General features: G+C 52.6%; 6 protein-coding genes and 2 pseudogenes across 6 annotated transcripts, besides 21 other annotated features; all 8 read right to left on the reverse strand.

The window, feature by feature from the left end:
• The first annotated feature begins 444 nt into the window (after positions 1-444).
• Positions 445-495: a microsatellite.
• A 105-nt stretch (positions 496-600) lies between these two features.
• Positions 601-659: a sequence feature (A-rich).
• Positions 660-859: 200 nt separating this feature from the next.
• Positions 860-884: a microsatellite.
• A 7-nt stretch (positions 885-891) lies between these two features.
• Positions 892-933: a microsatellite.
• Positions 934-990: 57 nt separating this feature from the next.
• Positions 991-3,567, reverse strand: TraAM80_01368 (putative lipin; the record flags this gene model as incomplete). The annotated part of the gene is made up of 1 exon (XM_029378416.1): positions 991-3,567. One exon carries the CDS (start codon positions 3,565-3,567, stop codon positions 991-993), a length of 2,577 nt encoding a protein of 858 aa, XP_029241800.1.
• A 58-nt stretch (positions 3,568-3,625) lies between these two features.
• Positions 3,626-3,654: a sequence feature (G-rich).
• Positions 3,655-4,380: 726 nt separating this feature from the next.
• Positions 4,381-5,274, reverse strand: TraAM80_01369 (putative Qb-SNARE protein; the record flags this gene model as incomplete). Its single annotated transcript, XM_029378417.1, has 1 exon — positions 4,381-5,274. One exon carries the CDS (start codon positions 5,272-5,274, stop codon positions 4,381-4,383), a length of 894 nt encoding a protein of 297 aa, XP_029241801.1.
• A 415-nt stretch (positions 5,275-5,689) lies between these two features.
• Positions 5,690-5,708: a microsatellite.
• Positions 5,709-5,965: 257 nt separating this feature from the next.
• TraAM80_01370 (uncharacterized protein) lies at positions 5,966-7,771 on the reverse strand (the record flags this gene model as incomplete). Its single annotated transcript, XM_029378418.1, has 1 exon — positions 5,966-7,771. One exon carries the CDS (start codon positions 7,769-7,771, stop codon positions 5,966-5,968), a length of 1,806 nt encoding a protein of 601 aa, XP_029241802.1.
• A 31-nt stretch (positions 7,772-7,802) lies between these two features.
• Positions 7,803-11,786, reverse strand: TraAM80_01371 (uncharacterized protein; the record flags this gene model as incomplete). The annotated part of the gene is made up of 1 exon (XM_029378419.1): positions 7,803-11,786. One exon carries the CDS (start codon positions 11,784-11,786, stop codon positions 7,803-7,805), a length of 3,984 nt encoding a protein of 1,327 aa, XP_029241803.1.
• A 173-nt stretch (positions 11,787-11,959) lies between these two features.
• Positions 11,960-11,991: a microsatellite.
• A 367-nt stretch (positions 11,992-12,358) lies between these two features.
• TraAM80_01372 (hypothetical protein) lies at positions 12,359-12,567 on the reverse strand (annotated as a pseudogene).
• Positions 12,568-12,647: 80 nt separating this feature from the next.
• Positions 12,648-12,687: a sequence feature (A-rich).
• Positions 12,688-12,970: 283 nt separating this feature from the next.
• Positions 12,971-15,727, reverse strand: TraAM80_01373 (uncharacterized protein; the record flags this gene model as incomplete). The annotated part of the gene is made up of 1 exon (XM_029378420.1): positions 12,971-15,727. The coding sequence occupies one exon, from the start codon at positions 15,725-15,727 to the stop codon at positions 12,971-12,973; it is 2,757 nt and encodes a 918-aa protein (XP_029241804.1).
• Positions 15,728-15,748: 21 nt separating this feature from the next.
• On the reverse strand, positions 15,749-15,953 carry TraAM80_01374 (hypothetical protein; annotated as a pseudogene).
• Positions 15,954-16,129: 176 nt separating this feature from the next.
• Positions 16,130-16,143: a sequence feature (A-rich).
• Positions 16,144-16,169: a microsatellite.
• Positions 16,170-16,233: a sequence feature (A-rich).
• A 252-nt stretch (positions 16,234-16,485) lies between these two features.
• Positions 16,486-20,730, reverse strand: TraAM80_01375 (uncharacterized protein; the record flags this gene model as incomplete). The annotated part of the gene is made up of 1 exon (XM_029378421.1): positions 16,486-20,730. One exon carries the CDS (start codon positions 20,728-20,730, stop codon positions 16,486-16,488), a length of 4,245 nt encoding a protein of 1,414 aa, XP_029241805.1.
• An 809-nt stretch (positions 20,731-21,539) lies between these two features.
• Positions 21,540-21,573: a microsatellite.
• Positions 21,574-21,711: 138 nt separating this feature from the next.
• Positions 21,712-21,751: a microsatellite.
• A 192-nt stretch (positions 21,752-21,943) lies between these two features.
• Positions 21,944-21,992: a sequence feature (A-rich).
• A 21-nt stretch (positions 21,993-22,013) lies between these two features.
• Positions 22,014-22,042: a microsatellite.
• Positions 22,043-22,297: 255 nt separating this feature from the next.
• Positions 22,298-22,366: a sequence feature (A-rich).
• A 274-nt stretch (positions 22,367-22,640) lies between these two features.
• Positions 22,641-22,672: a microsatellite.
• A 292-nt stretch (positions 22,673-22,964) lies between these two features.
• Positions 22,965-23,023: a sequence feature (A-rich).
• Positions 23,024-23,115: 92 nt separating this feature from the next.
• Positions 23,116-23,168: a sequence feature (A-rich).
• Positions 23,169-23,316: 148 nt separating this feature from the next.
• Positions 23,317-23,364: a microsatellite.
• A 68-nt stretch (positions 23,365-23,432) lies between these two features.
• Positions 23,433-23,500: a sequence feature (A-rich).
• Positions 23,501-23,527: the final 27 nt, after the last annotated feature.

The raw sequence follows: 23,527 nt of genomic DNA on the forward strand, positions 1-23,527 counted from the left end.
GAGAAAGTGCAAACCGAACACAGCAGGTAAACAAACGCAAACTCACGCGCAAATACGGACCTGCATTACAGTTGTTAATGCAATGATAGCTAGAAAAGGAGAAAAGGCGGCACCAGCATGAAAGAAAAAAGAAGTGGTGCGCATCACAGCGAGGCCAATAACAGCTTCAGGGTGAGTGAAGGCACGACACGGACAGCACCCGATCCCGATGCAAAAAAAAGCACTCGGTTAGACACCAGCAGAGAGACAGTACCAAAAAGGAGTCCAACCCTGGCAGCCTCTCGCTTTCTTTTCTTTTTTGGTGTGCGTGCCCTTCCCTTGTCCCATAACCCCCGCCCGCTACCGTCACCCACCCGCGCTCCGCCACCTGCAGCTGGTGATGCAGCCACCTCTGTGTCATTTCGTAACAACCGCAACACGCCCGACCAACATGCACACAGGCATTATATATATATATATATATATATATGTATGTATATATATATATATATATATTATCGACTTCATCACTCAGGCAGTGTCAATTCACTTTGGTGATGTTCGGCCCCTCCCCTCCACTTATGAGGCCAGGAGGAGACACAACTAACCCATTGACACTCGCACACACACATACATCAAACAAAAACAAAACAAAAACAAAAAACAAAGACAAAAAAAAAGTATACGTATAAAACACGTTGACCTCCATCAACCCACTTTGCGTTACACCATTCTGCACCCCCGTTCCCACAAAAGCGGAGGGTGGAAAGGAGGAGGACGCGTTGAACTCCAATGTAAATCCCCTCACAAGACGCAGTCATGTGAGTCGAGGCTGCTTTGCTTGGAATTGTTGCTGCAGAAAACTGCCAACTATAGCAAAGATGATGATGATGGCCATGATGATGCCTCAGCCACACACACACACACACACACACACACACACACACACACACATTCCCGCATCCAATGTCACCACGTTCCGTTCCTGCACATTGTGTTTTCACTATCAACCTAAGCAATTTCCTTCGCGACTTCTTCCAGTGCAGAACCGCTTTCAGCCACTCGATCCACCTCCTGCAATGGTCCTTCCGTTTTTGTAGCACCACTGTCAAGCACGTCTGTCGCTGCTGCTGCTGGTGCAGGCGCAGGCGCTCCATAAACATGTTGTGTCTTAACTTCATCCCCACCCTTTTGACTGGGTTCACCACCATTATTATTATTATGGCTGCTTGTGCCAAGACTGAAGGTCAACCATCTGCGTGATTTTTGAGGTTTTTGCTGCTTCGCCTCCGTACAGGCCTTCTCGTCCTTTTGCACCTCCTTTTTGGTAGTCACGAGATCAGCTGGCTGTAGACGCCAGTACAGAAATGGGTGAAACTCTTGATCAATAGCCACCTCCACATGGCTCTCAGGCGGCGCGGTGGTAGTCGTCGTGCGACACCGACACGCGTTGTCCTCTGCGAGAAATCCTGCATCAACTGGGATGGAGAAGGTTGCATTACGGCCATCATCGCCGCAAAATGGCGATGGCGACTCGCTCCCATCTGAGGAAAAGGGGCCACGCAACCCGTTCCTGGCTGTCCCATTTAAAGCGGTGAAGGAACCATTACTGCCCACTTCAGCGTCGGCCAAGCCACCAGATGCTGCCGGATGACCAGATGCTTTGCACTGTGTATGAGGAGACTGAAGTTGCGGTTGAATTCGCTTCACAACAGGTGGAAATGTCACGTCGACAAGATGGGCAAGATTCTTGAAGGTTTGTTTCACGTTATACACATGCAGCACGCTGTTAGGATCAATGATAAAGATCTTGTGCTGTGGAATTTGTGTGGCGGTGTAACTCACCACGTCGCTGAAGCGGTTGCCAAAACCGGCGTAGAACGGCTTACTGTGCGGCGGAAATGTATCCAAGACGCTTTTGAGGCATGCAATTTTAAATACGTGCGACTTCTTTGAGACCTCCTGCGTCAACGCGGTAAAAAAACGCTCCGGGGCCGTCAGCACAGGACCCTTTGGCAGACAAAACCCATCCTGCTCAATTTTCCAAAGGAAATTACGTGTCATGCCTACCTGCGAAACACTTCTGGCAGTGAGGTAGACAAACTTGTACCCATTTCGGTCAATCTTACTGTACAGTGAGCAGATGCCTGAATGGGTCCAGTCTCGGCCAAGTAGCGGCATGAGATGGCCCCACAAGTCACTCTTGGTGATTGTGCCGTCCACGTCGCTTACAACAAGGCGATCGGTACTATCCCACAGGTAAACATTGGCCTCCACTGCCACTTCACCACGAAGGGAGCTGTATGTAATGTATCGAACCTTGTTATGCCCGCCTACCAAGTTTAGTTTGCGTAAATCCGCTTCTGTGGGAATAAGGGTTCGAGTGAAGTAAACCATGTCGCTCTCCTCTTCGCTTGGCGAAGCAGAGTTGATGAGGCGTTGTAAGTCAGCTGTTGGTGGCCTTACTACCGCCATCACGGAGAGGTTACTGCCCGCCTCTTGACCTGCAAGGGCAGTCGACGGGGTCTCACCTACGTTGTAGCAGTCAAATCCGCCTGCATACTCATCGGGATGAATGGCGTCCTCAAAAAGATAGTCGTCACCCAAAGTATCAAACCCCTCGTCACTTGCAGCAAGACTCGTCCCAGGATCCCGTAGTTTGCTATGCTTGGGCGTCGTAAAATATTCCGGGTGCATTTCCCCAGCTCCTTCCGTTCTCCACGTTGTAGGTATTTCCGGTGTATTCCTTTCCTCCTCCTCAGGAAAAACCTCAACGGAGACAATGGCCGATTTTTCCTTGCCACTTTCAGCAGCCGCCGTGGATATCCCACAACCCGTCATGGGCACCGTTGCATTGGGAGCGTCAACAGCACTGAGTAAGTCGTCCTCAGACGCTTTAAATCTGCATTCCAGCTTGCTGATGTCACCTGACAGTATCCTCTCCTTTTCCTCCTGCAGCGCCGTTTCACGCAGGTAGTCATTATACGCCATAGGCATTTGTGCAATCCGCTGCATTGCCATGTTCGCCGCGACAACCGTATCCTCGGCAAGCTGCACCTCTTTGAGGTCATTCAGCGACTTCCTCACCACCGCATTCACCTTGAGGTGCCCCTCCTGGTCCTCCTCCAGAAGAGGCTCCGTCGCAGCACTACCGTCTGTCTTTGTGTCCACAGCTGGCGGTGACACCGCTCCTGTGACCGGCTCTGTTGGTTGCAAAGTCTCCACGCTCCCGCGCGCGCTGCTGTTGCAGCTATCACGCTGCTGGGTGGCACTACTACTCGGAAACGCGTCGGAGGCAGCAAGCGGTGACTCGGGCCTTCCACCATCTCTCTCGGACCAACGTGTCGGCTTAAGCCAAAAGGCCTCTCCGTCCGAGCCGGTCTTCATCACCGCCGAGGTTGGCCTGCCATTCACCTCCACCTGCACCACCTTGTCGCTTGGGCGCAGGACCTTTACCTTTCCAAACCGCACGTTAAATGGTGTGCTGAAGAGCCGGCCGTTGGGGTGACGCACAACGATAACATCGTTGGCACTGCTCGTCATGTCAAGGTTGTTGAGGCTGAGGAAGCCGCTGATGCTGGAGATCATTCTGGAAACCCTAATTACTGCTTCTTAGATGCCGATGGTGAGGGAAACAAAGAGGAGAGGGAGGGAGGGAGGGGGGGGGGAAGGGGGTAGTGGAAGCTTAAGGTATCCGGCAACAACACACAAACTTCATCCAGTATCACCGACTGTGGGAATAGTCATTTACTAAGACCCCGTCTACGGCCACACACATACACACACGTATATTTTATTTGTATGACTGCACTTCTTCGATGAGCTTTTATCGACAACAGCAGTGTCCCTCGCGCACTCTCCCCGCAGGGATGCAGATGGTTTACTTTTCTTCCCCTCACTGTTACATCTTAAACAAAAGGTGCTCCTCCGGCACGTCCGCTGCGAGGGTTGCATCTGAGTAGCCTGCCAAGTGCTACGACCCCGCCGTTGAGGTCAATCCACGCCTTTGTTTCACTGCAGGAGTCATCCGCAACAACCAGACGCGCAACAGCACCAGTGAGAGAAGCGCACAGACACTAAACCCCTCATATACGCACGTAGAGTGTGGAAGTGCAGGAAGAGAAGAAGAAGAAGCCGCATGCAGAGACGTGGCGGAAATAATCAGCTCCACGTGAAACATCGTTTTCTAGAGGATCTTCACGTAAATCGCAAGATCACAGCTCCATATCCGTACACAACGCCACTGCGTACGACAGCGTCGCGTATTTGGTGGAGTGTACTGGTAGTGAAGGGAGGAGGAGGGGGGGGGGGGGAATGGTGGTGCATTGATACTGCACGAAGCAATCAAAAACATCGTTTGTTGTTCATGTGGCGACTATTCAATTAGAATTTCCAAGTATCTCACGACTTGATCAGGACGGCAATTGCAACGATCACGCCAAGCAACAGTACACAGCAGAACGCATACATAAACCAGTCACATCTACCCTTATCCGATAGGATTTTACGTAGCCGTATGTTCATTCTGCTGAGTTTTGTGTGGGTCGTGTCCACTTTCCCCTCCACATCGTCTAGAAGTTGCCTCTGCGTCTGCAGCTCGGAGGTCACACTCAGTGCATTCTCATGGAGCCGCGAGAGGCCGTGTGAGATGCGATCCAATGCGGCTTCGGCAAGGTCATCGTTTCGCCGCACCTCATCAGCAAAAACAAGAAACTCTTCATCAGAGACGGTGGGGCGCGGTGCACAGGCATCGGCGCACCAGCTGCCCGCGCCACGGCTGCGGCCGTCACTACTCACTGCAAGCAACGGGGTGGTCAAATCTGTGGCCCCACTGCGCATGGGTGAGCGCGTGTATTGACCCTCGTCGTCAAGCGCGCTACCGACATCACTCTGCGGCTGATATGCCGCGCCGCCTGCCGGCCCGACACGAAAGCACTCGCGGTACCAGCGCTTGGCGCTCTCCACATGCCGCAATAATTCCTTCAGGTCGGCCTCATACTCGCCGCCCTCGCGACGTGACGCACGTTGGGCCTCTTTCGCAAGCTTGTTCAGCTGCTGATGGGCGCGCCGCACCGCATGATGTGCCTTCGCCAGCTCTGCACGACCGCCGCTGTCACTGGGGCCATCGCCGTTGGAGCCGGACGCGTGTCCCTCGAGCTCCAACACCTCCCGCAGCAACTGACGCAGTGCCGCGATGGCCTCCACGCAGTGGTACTCCGTCTGTTTGTAGGCGGACAGTTTTGACAGTCGCCGTTGAATTTCATCATCGACCGCCGTCTGCGGTGTTGCGTTCATGTGGCAGCAATGGGCCAATAAGAATACGGGGGGGAAATGAGAGCGACGGGGCCGCGGCAACGCCACGCCAAAGCAGCACCAACACTACCCTGTCACGCTAAATGCAGCAGGAAACCAATAAAATCAATTCCCCTTTTCTCCTTTTGTTTTCCGCTCGTTTGTTTGTTTGTGATTTTGCCGTGTTTTCTGCACCTTCCCGAGAATTACTTCACCGTTAACGCGTACAAAACCAGACGCACACACGCACGTGCATTAATTACAAGTGAGAGAAAAAAGAAAAAAAAGAGCAGAGGAACATGCCGCAGCCGCGGAGTCCATCCATGCAATCCGTCCCCCACCCACGCGCACGAAAGCACAAACGGCATACCACAAAATAATTACACGGTCCATCTTTCGTTTCTTCGTTTTTTTTTTTTGTGTGTGTGTGTGCGTGTCGGTTGCGTTGCCGCTTCAATGCGTCCACGCCCGCGGTCTTGAGAGCATCGCTACTGCGGCACCCGTGCTGCATGCTTACCGACTCCGTCCAGCCGGGTCGCTATTCGAGCGCAGCTGCGCTGAGAAAGACAAAAGGACGGCATCAAGAACAGCAAAAACATTGACGTAAGCACGCACCAAAGAAAACTCAGAGTTATGTAAAAATCGACCGCACACGTCTCACTTGTGGCCCTTGCTGCAGTGGCATATTTCCTGCCTACGACGAGGAAGAAGCGGACGAGACGATACTTCGTAGAAGAGCAACAGTTGCCGTGTAGCATCGCTGCCTGCTTGGCCCGCCGGCGGTTTCCTCCAGCACCTGGTCCCCATCACCCTCCTCGGCCTCCGCCGAGGCCTCCGCCTCGTCTTCATTCTCCAGCGGTGGTTGTTGCTTGATTGCATCATCGCCCGCGTGGAGGTTTGTTAACATCATGCGAGCCGCGGCAGGAGCGACGAGGCGGTGCGGCTCATGCAGGCGCAAAATAATGTCGTAGAGCACTGGTGGCGGGAACCGCTCCGTGTCGTTGCCTATGACAACAGCAACGTGAGCGAGAAAGCGTCGCACCTCCGTGAACTCTCCATGAAACGGTGCATACGACGCGCCCCCATCGTCTCCGTCTCGCCGAGCCCCGGCGGAAGGGGGCGGCAGCAGCACGACGATAATGTCATGAATGTCCTCTGCCGTGGCACTTGGCAGCATGTCTGTGAGCAACTCAAGCGCACTCACCGCCTCTGCCTCCCTGCTGCGCCGCCGCGCGTCACCGACCTGGTAGTTATGGCCATCGTTTCCCATGGTATTCCAGGTATCACCACGGAGACACGTCTGTGCAACGCAGGCCAAATCACGCGGGCCAAGTGCCGCGAACCGCGCCCTCGTAGTGGCTAGCGACTCCCTGTCACGCACCAGGCAACGCATCAACGCCTCAAACAGCAGCCTTTTAACACACTTGTCGATCCGGTGCTGTTGAGACTGCAGTGCGGTGAGGGGAAGCCACACATCAGTTATGAGCGGGCGATCAGCGCCAAAAATATTGGACAAGCAACGATGCGCTTCCATAGAGGTGTCGAACGGTCCAAACAGCGAGTCAAATTCAGCTGACGTGCTACAGTAGTCAAATACCGACGATATATTTTGCAGACGTACGCGCGGCGTGTCAGCAGGCGTCGCCAAAGGCGTTACTTCGCCCCAATGCTGCGGCACCTGCAACAACACTCGGTAAAGATGACGGTGTGGAATCTGAACAGCGTCGTCAAAGACATTTGGCGCCGCAGACGTTAAAGAAGACGGTGACGACATTGATGGGAATGATGGATGCGGCTGGAGTCGCCGTTCATGACGCAACGGATCGTAGGTGTCCAGCAGCCTCAAGAATTCCAACACCGCCCCGACGTTCAAAACAACCTCCGCCCCCTCCTCCATACTCCCAGTGGGTGCAGTCTCGCCTTCACAGTGGCGCAACCGATGTCGTTCTTCTGTCTCACGCCGAAGAAATCCACCCAAGTCAGCCGACATTTCATCCACCAAGCCCACTGCGAGTCGCACAAATGGCCACACACGTTCATCCGAAAGTGGTGAGGCACTGCCGTCATACATAAATCGGCGCTCCTCTGACGCGGACTCCTGCGCAGACGCTGTATCAGGCGGCAGACACGAAGCCTGACGCAGCAGCTCACACACAAACGCTATGAAGTGAAACGCACCCAAGGACCGCCGTAGGCACAAAATAGTGTGCTCTGAAAAGGCGTAAAAATATGCCAAACTGCGATACCGTTTGTCATCCGCTTCTCCAACTTCGCTGCCACCCGCATGCTCCTCTGGTTTCTCCCCAATGGGTGGTAAAGCTGCGCCTTCACGACAGCTCACTGTTGCTGCTGCCGCCGCCGATACATTTTCTCCGTTTGCAGAAGCTGAAACCGTTGATTTCCCTTTTCGGTGTGCAGCTTCTTCCCTGTCCTGTTTGATGGTCATCACTAAGCGGTGCGACGACGGCTCCCCCACATGGGTAAAGCGCAAAAGCGTCATCCAGTGTTCCAGTTCAAGGCGATTCAACGATTCATCCCAGCGAGAGTGTCGCTCCGTCGTGGTGGGTCGGTCCTCTACACACTTTGTTTCTGGCAGTCCCCTTGCAGCGCGTGGCACGCGACCGCGTGACGCCAAGAAGAGTTGTCACACGAAACACAAACAGTTTCTTTAGTCGCCTGCCAAGGGTTGTCCCCTCGAGAGAGGGCAGCAGCATGGCCTGTGCCAGTTGCTCCAGCGGAATGTATATGTTGCTCCGCTGCAATAGCTTGCGCGCTGCCGCGTGCAAGCAGCGGACGGTCGGGTGCGCTGTGTTGGCGCTCTGAAGCTGCAAGAGCAAGCGGAGCAACACATCCCCGGCCACCGTGTAGCTGAAGGTCTGATGAATCATCTGCATGGAGGCAGAAGACTTTAGCACAGACTGCAGTAGTTCCGGGTCGTCGTTGCCGATGCACTCCGTTAACTCTAGCACGACGTCAAGGGGCTCGCGCGACGAGGAGACGGCGCAGACAATAAGCGGAGTCATTGCTGCGAACCAACGCCGCCGCAGCTCCCGCAGTTGCAGTCGTCGTACTGCCCGCACTGCAGCATTTACCTGAACAATAGGAACAAAGGCGTTGACCGCGCCGAAGCATCGCGCCTCTGACAGAAGCTCACTCAGGCACGCAGCGACCACTTGTGGGCAGTCGCCGTAGAGCTCGAAAAATTGAAACAACTCCAGTGGAAGTGCCGTCCGACGCGTCAGTTGTGCGACCTTTCGAAGCACCACCTCGAGAACGGCATCCTCGCGCAGCAGCTCGGCATTCGCAGCACGCAGCAGTCGCAGTGTTGTGACAAGTGTTGCAAAGGTGCGACAGTACAACCGGGTGACATGCAAAATCCGCGTGACTTTGTCACTGCCATCCCCGAGAAATGGAGTAAACATCACAAGAAGAAGTCTCGTGTTACTGGAAACTCGTTGCCGCAGCTGCAACGAATCAATCATCCATGGCGAGAGCTGCAACAGCGCCGCCCCCTCCTGACTCGCATTCGGTGCTGTCACAGAGTTGCCATACGACATAGCCATTGAGGGGATTGCGAGATAGTCGGCAAGAAACTGCGCCACCTCCATGCTATCGCAGCGGGAGCCACACGCCATGTAGGCCTCGCGCAGAGCACGGCGAAGCTGTGTCAGGGGAGCCCCACACCGGGAGTCGCACGAGGACTCCAACATCATACACGCGTACGCCAGCTCCCTAAAAGGGAGGAAACCTGTGGCCGCATAACTCGCTTCCTCTGAAGTCCTGGCATCCAAAATGTGAGCCGCATGGTCGCGGGACACCGCAATAAAAGTTAGTGCATGATCCTCTGGTGAAATAGGCGCGGTATGATGAAGCACCCAAGTGGCGCTGGCCACAAACATCGCCAAGGCTGCAGAAGTGGCCGAATCATTGCACAAACCCTGTGGTGACTCAGACGCCAACGTAACCCGCTGGCCACAGCGCACAAGAAGATCATGTAACAACGGGAGGGCCGATTTTTTCAACTTCTGTGCAAAGGCAAAAACAACCGCACAGGCGTCGTACAGAGCAAGTGGGTTGTCGCACAACGACCGAGCATGCGCCGCAGCAATCACCACACGCGCTCCTGATGCTGCTGCTTCTTCTTCTTTTTCTTCTGAAGAGGCAATTATCTCGGTGCTCTTCTGCATGTCGCCGTGACCCTCACCCTTCGAGGAGACGGCCGGAACCGCCTCTGCGTGAATCAGTCGCTTCAGTCGATCCCCTACGGAGTGAAAAATGACAGACGGAGGCACGGGGGGTGCACGGAGCACAAACCGAACAAGGCATGCGTACTCAGACGGAGTCGCCTCCATTTGCCCCACGTGAGATGAAAGTAGTGTCAACAGGCGCTCCTGGAAGGCCATGAAAGGCCGCCAGCTCAGGGCATGAACACCCTCCGCAATCATAACAAGTTCTCTGCTGGAGACCGTCCTCTTTAGTCGACGGCTTCTTCCGCCAAGTGTCTTCGCCTGCGAAGCGCCAACCCCAGCAAGCGAAACGGCTGTCTCCTCCCGCACCACCATGGAGCCTCCGTCATGACTGCTCAAATGCGCCGCTAACGGAGGAACAGACGACTTTGCGACAAACACCTGACGACTATCGCAGGAAGCTGGCAGGTGCCGCTCCATGACAGCAACGCATGCGTCTAAAAGTACCTCAAGTTCACCTTCGATTTCCGCAATGTCGTCATTGCCAACGAAAAACGTATCCGTCAACAACAAATGTGGCGGTGGTGATAATGGTGTAGTGGACGAATGTCCTGCATCCGCCGACGCGTCGTTTGTTATCACAGCGGAAGCCGTCGTTCGGCGTCGCTCGAAGCGAGGGCGTACAGCATCCCCCTTGTCCAACAGGACACGTTGCTGCCGCTGCGGCTGTCGTGTGGCCATATGACTGTGGTACTCGCAAACGACCCGAAAAATCTTCGAAAGAGCGTTAAGCAAGGCAGCCATATCTGAAAAAAGATACTTTCTCGCAAACAACGTCACACACTCGCACAACTGAGGCATCACTGCAATGGGTGAGAGCGGACCCACATGATACAGGATGTTGCGCTTTAACCCCATCATAAGACTCTCAAACATGAGCCATGGCGCAGAAGCAACAACAAGAGCAGTTCCATCCTTCCCCATCACCTTCCCTGGAGCTCTGGGAGAGAATAAAAGGATGCGGGCGTATATCGAGGTAATGTTTGCCACTTGATGTGAGACAAAAACGGTGCGGTGCTCCAGTGACGCTTGTAGGACGCGTGTGATGGACTTCACGAGTGATGCCGTGTGTGCTTCTTGTGCATCACCACCATTGCTGCCATTGTTCCCATCGTACTGAACACATGTATCATGCGGTGCAAGAAAAAGTGGAACGCATTGGGTAAGTGTAAAGAAGCGAAGCAGTGGCAATGCCGCCTCCCTCACCCGAGAGGGCGTGAGACCACTAGCGTAGTGGTATACGCCTCGCGCCAACTTCGCTGGCGGCAACGCCGGGACGGTCACCTGAACTGCACGCGGAAGATGCGGAGCACCCTCAAGAAGACGCGGCAGATCAGTCGGCGTGCCAAAGAGGACAATTCCCTCTGACTCACCGCTCGTTCGAGCCCAATGTGTCACGGCTGCCTTCGTCAAGGAAGAGAGTAGTACAGTGAAGGCTGTGGCCTGTGCAGCCGTCAGCTCACTCCGATCTCCATCTTCTCCCGCGGCAGGGAAGGGAAAGATGACGTCGTCACGCAGCACACGCATCACGGCAGGCAAAAGTGTCTTGCACAACAACTGCGATAACAACTCATAGTCGTCTACTTTCACATACAGAACCCGGTTAGTTAAAAGTCCCAGGACCGCCATGGTTAACCGTCCTAGCAAGATGGCCTCGTCACAAGTGCACATTAGCAATGAGGTGGAGGATGACTGCAGGCGCGTATGCCAAATACCTTGCAGAAACTCGATACTTTCAGCTCCATACATGCACTCTGAGATGGAAACCTCAAAATATGCACAGGAGACTATAATTGCACAGGCAAGCCCTTCTGTCATCGTCCATATTGCCTGCAATTCCTTCGCATTTGGGCTTGGCATGCCCCGAAGCAGAAACTCCCGTGCTTGCCAACGAACGCGTGACGAAGATGCAGTGACGCCAAGTGAACGATGCAAGCCACGCAGTGCTGCCATGTACTCCACAGCGGCGTCCACTGTCAGTGTGGAAGGCGGCGCAAGCAAATCCAGGGAGAGATGCGCCGAGGAAGATGCTGTCGTTGTCGAATAAGCCTCGAAGCCCGAGTTGGCACCACCTCTGCCCTTGCCACTGAGTTGGTGCGGTCGGTAATGAAACTTTTGTCTCGACGAAGAGGAGCTGGTGGTGGCGGTGGTGCTACTGCAATGCCGTGGCTGCTGCTGCGTCGCCAGGTGCAGGATGCGTCGCAGCCGCACCGCTGCGAAGGTCGTAGAGGCCACAAGGGCGGCGGCGGTCCTCCTCCCTCCTCCCATCCAAGCCGCACAAACACCCAACGGCACTTGCTGCGAGGCCAACCCCTAAATCCTTTGTCTCGTGAATTTATTTCCTCTACTTTCGTCTCCTGCTAAGTCGCTCGCAGGTTCCACAGACTGCACCCGGTGGCGCACAGCGAGGAAAGAGGAGAAGAGGCATCGTCAACGTTCCGGGTGGTGGTGGTGGTGGTGGTGGTGGTGGTGGGGTTGGGGGGGGGGGGGGGGCAACCCTCAACAAACACAACTTGCCCAAACTACGCCATCCACCAACAACAAACTGCACCCACGCACGCCGCCGCTCACCGGTAACAACAGAAACAAAACGTTGCAGTCAACACAACTTGCAAAAGGAAAGTTCGGCTAGGGATCGGCCACCCCTCCTACGCCCTTTTTTCGCATAGACCCCGTGGCTAAAATGCCCTATGCATAACTTTCCCTCCGCCGGGATCTCGTTCGAAGACAAGAAAAATACGACAGGCGTGTCAGGTAGCGAAACTGTCCCCAATCACAGTCGTGATAATCGTGCCAACGTACGCCATTTTGCACTGCCAAATTGCACATCTCCCAAAAAAAAAAAAAAAAAGAGATGTGTGGGGCGGTGGGTCGGCCGCAACGGGTGAAAGGCGAGGGGGGACAAGAAGAACGGGAGAAGCCAAAAAGGCACAAAGACACACATAAAAGAAAAGAAAAAAAATATGTTGCAGGTATAGACGAGATAACACACACACACACAAAAAAAAAAGGCACTCATACATATAAGCGAATATACACGTACATGCATATTCACATCCGTGTGTCCCTGTGTGGTGGGTGCAGACAGGCAGTTGCAGCCGAGCAGGAAATATAGCAGGTGGGTTGGGTACAGAAACAAAAGCAAAGCAAAGCAAAGCAAAAAAAAACAGGCGAGTTTCACACCTCAAACAAGCCATATTACTGGGTGACTGAGCATCAACCCAAAGGAGTAAACAGAACGTGTCTACAGCTGAATGCCACGCATCATGACCCTTCGCAAGCCTCATAGGAGGATTCACACATGTTTTTTAAAAAAAAATTTTCTATTCCCGTTCTCTTGAATCGGCAGGAATTGTGGATGATTCCCGTTTCTGTTCTTCCCTTCTGTAGCACATGTGTCGGGTACTCCTCCTCTGCCTTCCCTGCATGGCAACAGCACAAGGCGTGGAACTTCACTTCCGCAGGGCCTTCTTGTGTGGATGCTTCTCGCCAAGTAACGCCAGGGTGAGCTTGATCTCCGCCTCCGCCGCCTCCCCGCCCGACAGACGAAGCCACAGCAGCGCGAGACCACGCACATTGAAGGTGCAGTCCGACAAGCTAAACTTACCACTCGCCATCACCAGGCCGTTGTGCAGAAGCCCCACCCACAACTCGGTGTTTTCGCAAAGCTGAAGACGAAAAACCTGATCCATGAAATTTGCACCGCAAAGGGAAGGAGACTTTTCGTCTCTTCGGGAGACGTTCCAGCTAAACAATTCCTCATCACTGCATACGCGCGCCCGCACAGCCGTGGATAGGAAGACCTGGTGCTCACTCTTTATTTGCACAGAAACCTCGGCCAAGTCCCTGACTCTCTCTCCCCCTGTCCCAGAAACAATGTGTGCTGTGCCAACGGAGGCATTGGCCTGCAAAAAGCGACAGCGGTGAAGCGTGAGACGAACCCGCCGCTCCACAGGCGCCGGAATACCCACAATTGTGTGGTCAATCTCCCGAAATCGTGCCTGATAGTCCCGCGGGGTGTTGAGCATTTGGTATGCGTTCCACAGGGCATAATTGTATTGTGTCGTTGTCATATCAAACAGTTCTGCAAGCCGCCAAAGGAGGTCACGGACTGGCAGCTCAGTGAGGTGCGCCATTACAAAGTGATCCATGAGAAGAGCACTATAGCTGCGCGCATTGCAGCGTTTAGGCGAGACAGAGATGAGGTTCCGTACACTTTGCAATGCGCTTGTCACAGCAGCCAACGAGCTTTCAGCAACCTCGCCGCAGTAGGCCTGCTCGAGGAGATTAACATATTCCAGGCACGCTTCCTTTCGCTTCTCAGAGTCCTTCTCCGCAACCTTTTCAAATATGCATTGTCGGTGTTGTTGTAGAATAGCCCTTGCGTTCCTGTGAGAGTGCTTGAGCGACTCATTGAGCAGCGCCGCTCGTGTCGGTCGCAGCTCAAGCAGAAGCTCACGTGTACGCAGGATAGCTTCCCCGTCTAGTATGTCCGACTGGCAATCCTCCAGGCGCCCCTGCGTAACCTGCGCCTTAAACCGCAGGCTAGACTGCTCCCCCACACCATGCTCAACAGGAAGGGGTCGCCATGTTAATGTCGTGTGGTGGTGAGTGCGACACGCGTTCCGCTCCGCCTTAGGCTTTGCGTCAGACGGCAAGGGTGCAGGTGTACTCATGGCAAATGGCAATCCCGGCACATGGGGTAGTGATGACAACGGCGACTTAGGACGCAGGTGGGGGAACTGCGTTTTACAACTGCCACGCTTACGACCAAGGTTAAGTCCATACACCGTTGTGCCCTTTCCACGATGCAGTAGACTACCAAGTCGGGGGCTGATGCAACCGGCCACTATGGTGTTATCTTGACTTTTTTCCCTATTACTGTGGGTGTTACCGCAGTCCTCCGCTTCCTTCAAAGCCCCAGATGCAGGAGGAACATCTGACGGTATAGCAGCAACGCGCTGCGAAACCTCATTCTCTGCCCTCCATGATATGTCCTCTAGAGAAGAATGGGGTGGCTCCTCCCACAGCTCTCCTTGCTCTTCCTCATCAGCGTCTTTGTATCTCGTTGGTTCATTGTGAATCATCTGCACACTTGCAACGGTAACGCCTTGACGGGCCTTTGCCACCTCACGCTGACTCTTTTTCAGTTCACTCCGCAGCAGCACTGCACCCCGCGTGTTGTCCCCATGCTTCTGAAGTGCGTTCATCTCCTCATGCCATGAGAAAATCGATGCCCTGGTGGCTTCCGTCTTCGGCTGCTGTCGTTTCGACAATGTCAGGTTAAACTCCCCGTCACTGTTATGATCCTGTAGACCCTCGGAGCTCGTGTCATCATCATCTTCATTGAGCATCCTAACAGCACCACCACTCACCGCCGTTACACACGGCATATATCGTCTCCACCGGCGTCGCATGTGTCTTCCCCGCTCTTGCAGCTGATTCATCGTCCTAACAAATTCCTGCAACTCCACCAAAGGCACCCGCTGAGCTTTCTTGTCATTCATTGATGACACCCCACGGTTGGTATGTCGAGCATCACGTTTCGCAAACATTTCACTTACGGCTGTGCTTGACACCGTTCCGCTCTCAACATCCCTCACCTTACGCATCTTAAGCGTGGCTGGAAGCAGCTCACTGTACGATTTCGGGTCGTACTCTACAACGTTCTTTATCACGCGCCGACCCCGCTGCTGCCCAGAGGTTCGACACGCGTCACTGCACGTTAAAAGAAAATCCACCCCGGTACCAGCGTTGTCCATCTTTGGAGTGCCACTGGGTGATGTCCGCAGCATGTGCTGCGATGTCACGCTTTGTGGTCTCAACGTAAGCGGCGTCACAAACGTTGCGGCAGGCTCTCTCGCCCTGCGTTCCAATGAGGCTTTCAATAAAGTTTGCCGCCTAGTGTCGCCAATACGATCTTCGCAATCTGTCATGGTAACGTTTCTTTTCCCTTCGGTGCTGTCATCCAAAAAAAGAAGGGCTACCTCCCCCTCCTGAAACGCATTTGGACGTGTCTTGTTGTGACGCAGACGTCCCCCGCGACCCCAACCTTCCGAACCCACCTTCTGACCCACCGCCGGCAACTTCAAAGCGGTTCCCACTGGAGACGCCAAAAGACAGCTTTCCAACGGCGTTGCGTGTGGGGTTGATCCAAGCTGCATCAATGACGGAGATTCTCCTGCGGTGGTTCGGCCTGTCACCTCCATCAGCAGACGCACGCACACTCTAACACCGCCCAACCAGCCGCAGCGTTGCCGACGCCAGTCTACCGTGCACCCTTGAGAGCGAACGCAGCTAAACAGCAGCTAAAGACAAAAGCAAGGCAAGAGATGCAGGGAACCACACTCACAAGGCGCCGCAAACGCGAGGCACTACGCGTCAAGCAGCCACAAAGCCACCCAGCAGCAACAAAGAGAGACAGTCAACACAAAAAGCATAAAATAAAACCCGAACGCCCACTCATCGAGAACCGGCAAAAAGAAAAAAAAAGAATGAAAGTGTGGAGCAAATGGGATGCATCAGTCAGCTTCACATGAGCCCATAAGCAAAGAGTGAGGGAGTAGAACTCACTTAGCTCCCACAATGCAACAGCAAAGAAACTCAAGTGGAAAAACAAAACAAAAATAATAATAATAATAATAATAATAAACACAAACAAAAATTAAAATTAATACAAACTCCCCACGCACAACTAATAACGAAAAAAAAAAACTACACATCGCCATAATCCGGTTCTGAGCACTTGGTATTCAGCACGCAATGGTTCAGGTATTTCTCACCTACATTTTCCCCCTCCCTACTTGGATCCCACGGGCCCCACCCAAAAGTACGCCACACTCAAGCCAGCAGCACGTACAACATGGAGGGGAAGGCTCTGGGCAACCCTACACGGTGATGATGTGAAAAAACAAACCAAAAAACACGGCAACAGCAAGCTGGGCGCACAGGAAGGCCCGCCACAAAATTAGCCGTACGGAGTCGCAGACTTCGGCTTCCATCGGGGTGGTACAGTGAAGGAACTCCCACGTTTATCGACCCCAACAGCTGTGGCAGCACCCAACACGTTGTTTAGCGCGGAGTTTGCTTTGGCCGGCGCCGGGGAGGCCGCTGCAGTGAAACTCTCACGCAAAAGCGCTAACTGCACCGCTGCCTCACTCTGCTGACGAGTGCGATGAACGCGCCAATTCACGGCAGCCTGCATAGAGGCGCAGCCTGCGACACCGCGGGATGCAAGTCCTCTCAAGACTTGCAACAGCGCTCCGCTGGGTGCTTGGGAGGCATCGCCACCACCTTTGCCCAGCGGCTGCAGCACCTCGTGAAAACAGAGAAGTGAACAATCGTGGTATCGAGAGGGCGACCAGTGAAGCGGTGGCATGCTTGCACGTAGCCTTCCACACACCTGGGAGGTCACCTGCTCTGGAGACAACGCCATCGATCCCCAGCAATCCACAGCAGTTGCGGTTGCGTGGGAGGAAATGGGTGTGGACAGGAACTTGTCTCTTGAAACACTTGGAATGTGCTCCATAACCAGCGGTGATGCGAGGGCGACGCCGAAGATGGCATTGATAAAAAACATAATTGGTTCCAACACCACGCAACAGAGGAAGAGGAACGGAATAAAAAATAAAAAAAAAGCAACGTCTATAATAAATATTGTGATGAATGTTGCGTATGAGCCTAACATGACATCACAGTAGCGCACCACCCGCCATCCACGCCCATTAAAGAGTACGGCGACCGTAAGGAGAAAGACCAAAAGCAGTATCAACACCGTGCCCCATCCCGTGAAGAGGCGATTACAGGCATTGGGAAGACTTACAGTACCGTTGGGAGTGCAGAGTTTCCCTGTATGCGTTTTAAGCCGAAGTGCATTGCTCACGGCGAGTTGAACGCCCGTCAACAGGTTGACTAAGGGCAGGCCACGCAAGCAAAAAACAAGCCGATTTGGGCCATCATCTTCCAAACCGTTCCACTCCATAAGCGCTCGCAGGAAATTTTCGATGTGACGGGTTTGATTGTTTGCGCCCGCGCCACACGATGCAAGAAAAGGGATCACCGCCGCAGCTGTGAACGCGTACACCACAATTCCGAATCCCAAATACGTTGACAGAGTCGAAGGCAGCACAAAAGACCAGCGGAAACCTGCATCATCAGTGAGAGAGGCATTTGCAGCAGTAGAGGTAACGTCCTTCAAATGCAACACAAAAGCGGCTGCAAGAGCACCGATGCAAAGAAGGCACATGGCGAGTGGTGCATACACAGCCGCGTACCCATGGTGGTCACAGGTAATATATTTCACCGGAAGCACGCCGCGATAAAGATGCGTAAAAACAGGCCGTATCAAACTCCTTTTAACCCGCCCTGTATTTGCTTCCTCACCTCTGTGATTCTGCACTTCTTGTCTCGAAACGTTGTTTTGGCCGCATATTGCGCAGTAAAGACGTCGTATCTCCGCTGAGTGAGGGTACTGCTGAAGAGCCTCCTGAATACACCGCTCTGCTGAAACCACATGAAGGCTCGCAAAGAGCGCCAACGCAACGTGTGAGGCGACCAACGGGTTTCCCTTGTGCATTGCAAGCAGGTGCCGAGCAAGATGCACGCTTCCCCTGTCGAAGGCTGCGGCGGTCACACGCAGCTGGCATACCTGCACTATAAGGGATAAATGCGGGAAGAAACACTGAAGAATTTCCACCCACTCATGTGCCTTTCTGTAGGCAACCCAATACAACTCTTGCGCCATCACTGCAGTAGATGCGACAAAAGATGTTTCTTGACTGAGTTCCGATGGTGACACCAACAACGGTGGACAAGTCACTCGTAACCAGCTATCACCGTCACCATCACTACCCCCGTCGCCACAGTGGCTTGGGTTAGTGGTGTCCCTGCTTCTCCTGCTATGCCCACTGGCATGCGTCACAGGAGCAAAGTATGAAAGCGAACCGCCTTCCAATGCAGTGGCAGAGGACGGCGGTAAGCTAGCAGGTGCATTCGTCTCCGTAGCGCTTGTGTTTGGTGGCCCAGTCATTATGAGGTCCGTGTACTCATCACTGCTGCTATCGCTGTTGTTGCTGTTGTTACTGCTGCTGCTGCTGCCTCCACACGGTGAAAATGGGGATGAAAGTGAAGGAGCCGTTGCCAACGACAAGGCGGCGTTGTGAAGAATATCCTCCTGCATGTCACAGGCCATCGTGATGGCATCAAACACAACACGATGCGGGACACAGTCAGTGAAACTCAGCTCCAATGAACCAAACAGGCCTCGCGCGCTCCTCACAAGAGACTCGCAGAGCTGTATCATCTCCTTCTGGAGAGAGACACGATGATCGTCAACCTCAGCATGTTCACCTGGTACTTGCAACAGTTTCTGTAGGAGTCGTTGCCGCAGCCTCCAGATACGATGAGATAACAATGGTACTCGCACAGTAAGCGGCATTCGTCGCATTAACTCCTTCATATTGAGCACAGACTGTACTTCACCCACCTCATCCATTGAAAATGAGGCAAGAATGGGGGAATGCACTCCGCCTGAAGCAAGTGTTGGACAAACTGCAAGGTACAACAATTCAGCAAGCGCTAGCGGCTGTCGTAGACAATGCAGAAAGTAAAGTAGGGTTCTTGTGTCAGCAAGAGCTGCGCAATTTAACAGCAACAACTGTCGAAGCCATATGGAAGGCATTAGATACACCACTACGTACATGTTGCCCTCACCTGCAGAGCTGGAGGCCGCTTCTCTAGTGGCACCACTCGCACTACCAACAACACCAGCAGAGTTCGTGGTGGTCGGTGCAACAGCGGGTGGAGGTGGAGAGACTGTGATGAAGCTCTGACCCTCCTTCGTGCTCATGCAGCTGCGGTCGTAGAGTCGCTCCAAAGTGTGGAGAAGAAGGTCTCTTGAGTCGGCCATGTGTCCCTCCTCAGTCAGCCGCTTTGCCCGCAACCACACCCGCAATGTGAGCAGAAATGTGCCCTGCCAGCTCTCGGCCGCCATCAATTGCCGTAGATGCTCCTCGTCATGGCGACAGCTGTCATCCCCCTTTTCGTAGGGGTCCGCGCCCTCGCCAAGCGAAAGCTCACAATGAAGCAAGTCGTAAGCAGCGCGCATCAAAGGTGGGCACGCATGCAACGGCGTGTCAACCCCTCGTACAGGGCTTCGAGAACGCAATCGAGCAGCTCCGCTGTATTCTTCTCTCATCCGCTGGAGGCGCTCCTTTACCGTGTCCCTCGTCTCAGAGTGTGACATGTTTGTCACCGCAATAGTCGCACAGACATTCATAAAACGTGATGAGTGAAGCATAACCCACAACAGACACGGTTGTGTCTCTCCCCCAACCAGCAATAGCTGAAAGAGTTGTTCCGTGTGTTCCAGCACCCCGCGGTAATCGCGCAAGAGCCACGCATGGTATGCATCAATAAACAGCAAAACATTTTCGACTTCGCTATCAGACATGCAGCGTGAAAAAAGTTGCGTAACGTGAGAGCGCCCATCTTCGACTTCGGTCGCCTGCGCCCTCCTTTCAAGTCCATGCGCTTGTGAAGAAAATAATTCCGTAGCTGCTGTGACATCTGTCATCATGGTCATTGTCGTCGCCGTCGAAGAGGTGGTGAGCAATGGCAGAAAAAAAAGCTGAGCCCATCGACTGTGGGTCGCCTCTGACTGCCACGCCTGCGGGGCACAGTGTGTGTAGGCCAAGTAGTACACCATGTACAGGAGCTCGGCGGGTAGGGCGGCATTCAATGTCGTGGTGCTGTATGGAAATATACCTGCTAGCCTGTAGAGCAGCTGCAGCATCTCTTGCTCACCCCCTGCCGTATCACAACTCCCCGAGCCCCTCGCCTCCTCATCACTGTGGGGGAAAGAAGACTGCGGCAGTTGCAGCTGCCGCCAAAACGCCTCACCCAGCGTGTCCACAACACGTTCCAACGTATACCTTGCCCGCAATGCATCATTGTCGTGCACCAAATACCGCAACGCTCGGCGCACGCCACGAAACGCATAATACCTAGCGGACCCCGCCGTGCTGGCTAAAGGTTCTGCGTCAGCTTTCACCACCCCGCATGTGCGTAACAAATCATCCTCCTTTTCCTCCACCCCCCGTTCCACATCTGCAGCGAAGCAACCAATAAAGGCGGCAAGCAAAAGCGACCACTCATCTTCGCTCACTCCCGCAGATGACGGGGCGATGCCCACAGCGCTGGTCATTCCACTCATTCCAGTTCCCGTCCTTGCCTTCGTTGGATGCCTGTTGCTGTTGTTCTTTGCCGTGCCTCCCTACGTTTGTGTACAAGCTGCGCAAAAATTCACAGCCATTCAACGCCTTTAGCTGGGGGGGGAGTACGAGCAGCGAGAAGCAAACAGTGTCAGTTGACGGACAAGCAAGCAGAAGCATGCCACATATTCCATAATCCTGTTTGGTCCGGAAAAAAAAGCAAAAAAATACAGTGAGAAAATAATGTGGAGAGAAGGCAAATACAAACAAAAAGAAAATATTTTTTTTTAATGTTTTTTTTTAAAAAAAGAGAGAATTTTGGGTTGAGAACAAAAATGACAAAATTACCGCCATCACACCTCCACGGTATGCACCGCAGAGAGAGATGCACACGTGCAGATAACGCCACAAGATGTGTGCGGTTGGAACGGTAAAGCCAGTCCCCTACGTAACGCTCCAAACTGAAAAAACAACAGAAAAAGAGAAAAATAAAAACTGAAAAATACACACACAAGCACACAACCGGACAAAAGGCGTGCAGGGAAAAAAAAAAATGTTTACGTGCGTGCATCCTCGTAGATTAAATAGGCGGGATGGCCACAGATGCCTGTTGGACGCACTGCAACCCACCTATCAGAATCTTTTTTTTTTTTTTTTACGGGGCCGTCTCAACAGAAACCCGCACCCACCACCATCATCATCATCATTCTGTTGGCGGCGGGCGCCGCCGTTGCCGTAAAAGTCACACAGACACACGCAGACGCATCTATGCGCAGCACCTCACGTCAACGCCGTCCACCCCGCAGGTAACATATATATATATATGTATATATATATATATATATGCAACTCACCACACACGTACACCCCTCCCATCCAAAACAAACATAAATAAATCACAAACAAAAAATAAATGCAAACAATTCCAAGGACACAACGAAAGCGTTACCATCATATGCGCATAACATATAATTATCGGCTTTTGTTGATATTGCGGTTGTCATGGCTGTTGCTGTGGTTGTTTTTGATTTTTTTTAATGTCTACCATTTCACTGTGTGTGGGTGTGTGTCTATGATGTGGCAAAAGGCGACACACCGCCAATAATCATCGTAGTACTCATAGGGATCATAGTGGCAAGGCGCGCTTCCGCGGAGACTGCCCGCACGTACCCATGCACCCCTTTCATGCGTAAACGGTTGTCTTTAATGCATGACAAATAGAAATCAAAAAAGAAAAAAAAAAGCAAACAAACAAAAAAAAAAATGATCCACAAATATGGCGCGCACACACCGACAAACAGACAGACAGACAGAGATGAGGGGAGAGAAGCAACTAAACAAACAAAGCAAGAAGTAAAAAAAGAGGGGGGAGGAAGGAAAGGGAGAAGCGTGAATCAACAGGAAATAAAAAAGGAGGGTCAGTACAGAGAAGTAAGCACGTGTGCACATGAGCATGTGGATAGAGGCCAATGTATTCATCTATACCACAGCAGGAAAGGGAACGAAACGGATGGGCAGATAGGGTCACTGTGAGAAGTGTGGAGACGGCGAGGGGTGGAAGGAAGCAGGAGAAAAGAAAAGAAAAAAAAAAAAACGAAAAAAACGAAAAAAAAAAACAAAACAAACAAACGCAAGAGACACCAATAATTACCCCCTCCATCGTGCCCTCCTTCCAACTGAACCAACAACTGAAAAAAAAAGAAATGAATTTAAAAAAGAAACATCAATAAAGCAGAAAAGAAAAAGTGAGAAAAGAAAAAAAGAGATGTTTCTCCCACAAATATTGCGTTTCCTGCCATATGTCTCACGTACACCCCTCACCGTGTCACAGCACCACGCACACGTCGAAAAATTGTGGCCTTGTACTTGCCTGTGGAGTGGCTGTAAAGACGAAGAAAAAAGAAGGTGCGTGTATATATATATATATATACATATATATATATACATGTATGTCTGCCTATATCCCCCTACCACTTCATTACATACATGCGGCATGCGTCCCCTGTTTTTCTCCGTTCCGTCGCCCTCGCCGCTACGCATCGGAAAATACATGCCCGCGTCAAGAGGCAGAGCGTAGATGGCGTGGGAGGTGCCTCCCACACGTGCAGTACATTCATCCCACGTCTACTTAGAGCCCCGATCACGGCAAACGCATACGCAGGACACGCATGGAAACAAATGCACACAGAAAACAAGGCCATTTAACAAAGAGGGGAAAGAGGGAGGGGGAAATGTGAAACAAAACACAACAAAAGGAAGAGGGCCAACAATACGACACAACAAGAAAAAAAAACACGCACAGAAGGGCAATAACGCGTAAATCAAAAAAAAAAAAAACTGAAGCCATTCACCCCCCTCACCAACCCGCACGACCTCCAAACACGCAGAAAAACCACAACAAGAACGAACACAAGACAAAAACAAAAACAAAAAAAAACAATCATAATAAGATGCAAATACATGCGTACATATCTACGTGCACACACACAAATACTTACAACAAACACATTGATATATTGCCATACACCTCATTGCATATCTGCATGTACGGAAGGAAAGGAGGATATGTTCTCACGCCAGTGCGCATCCATACAAACACCTCCCCCCACCCACTCATCCCCCACACACACACACACGGTCCATTGCTTGTGGAAGGATGAATTCGTCGTGAGGCGAGAAGAGAAACTTCCAACACCTTCAAGAAAAAAAAAAAAAGAAACGATCAATGAGACAAAAATACAAAAAGAAAAAAAAAAAAGAAACAACCAATCACTGAGATGAAGATGAAAGATAGAAAAC

This window comes from Trypanosoma rangeli (genome assembly GCF_003719475.1).
Source record: "Trypanosoma rangeli strain AM80 chromosome Unknown Tra_15.4_contig_00027, whole genome shotgun sequence".
NCBI classification, from domain to species: Eukaryota; Euglenozoa; class Kinetoplastea; order Trypanosomatida; family Trypanosomatidae; genus Trypanosoma; species Trypanosoma rangeli.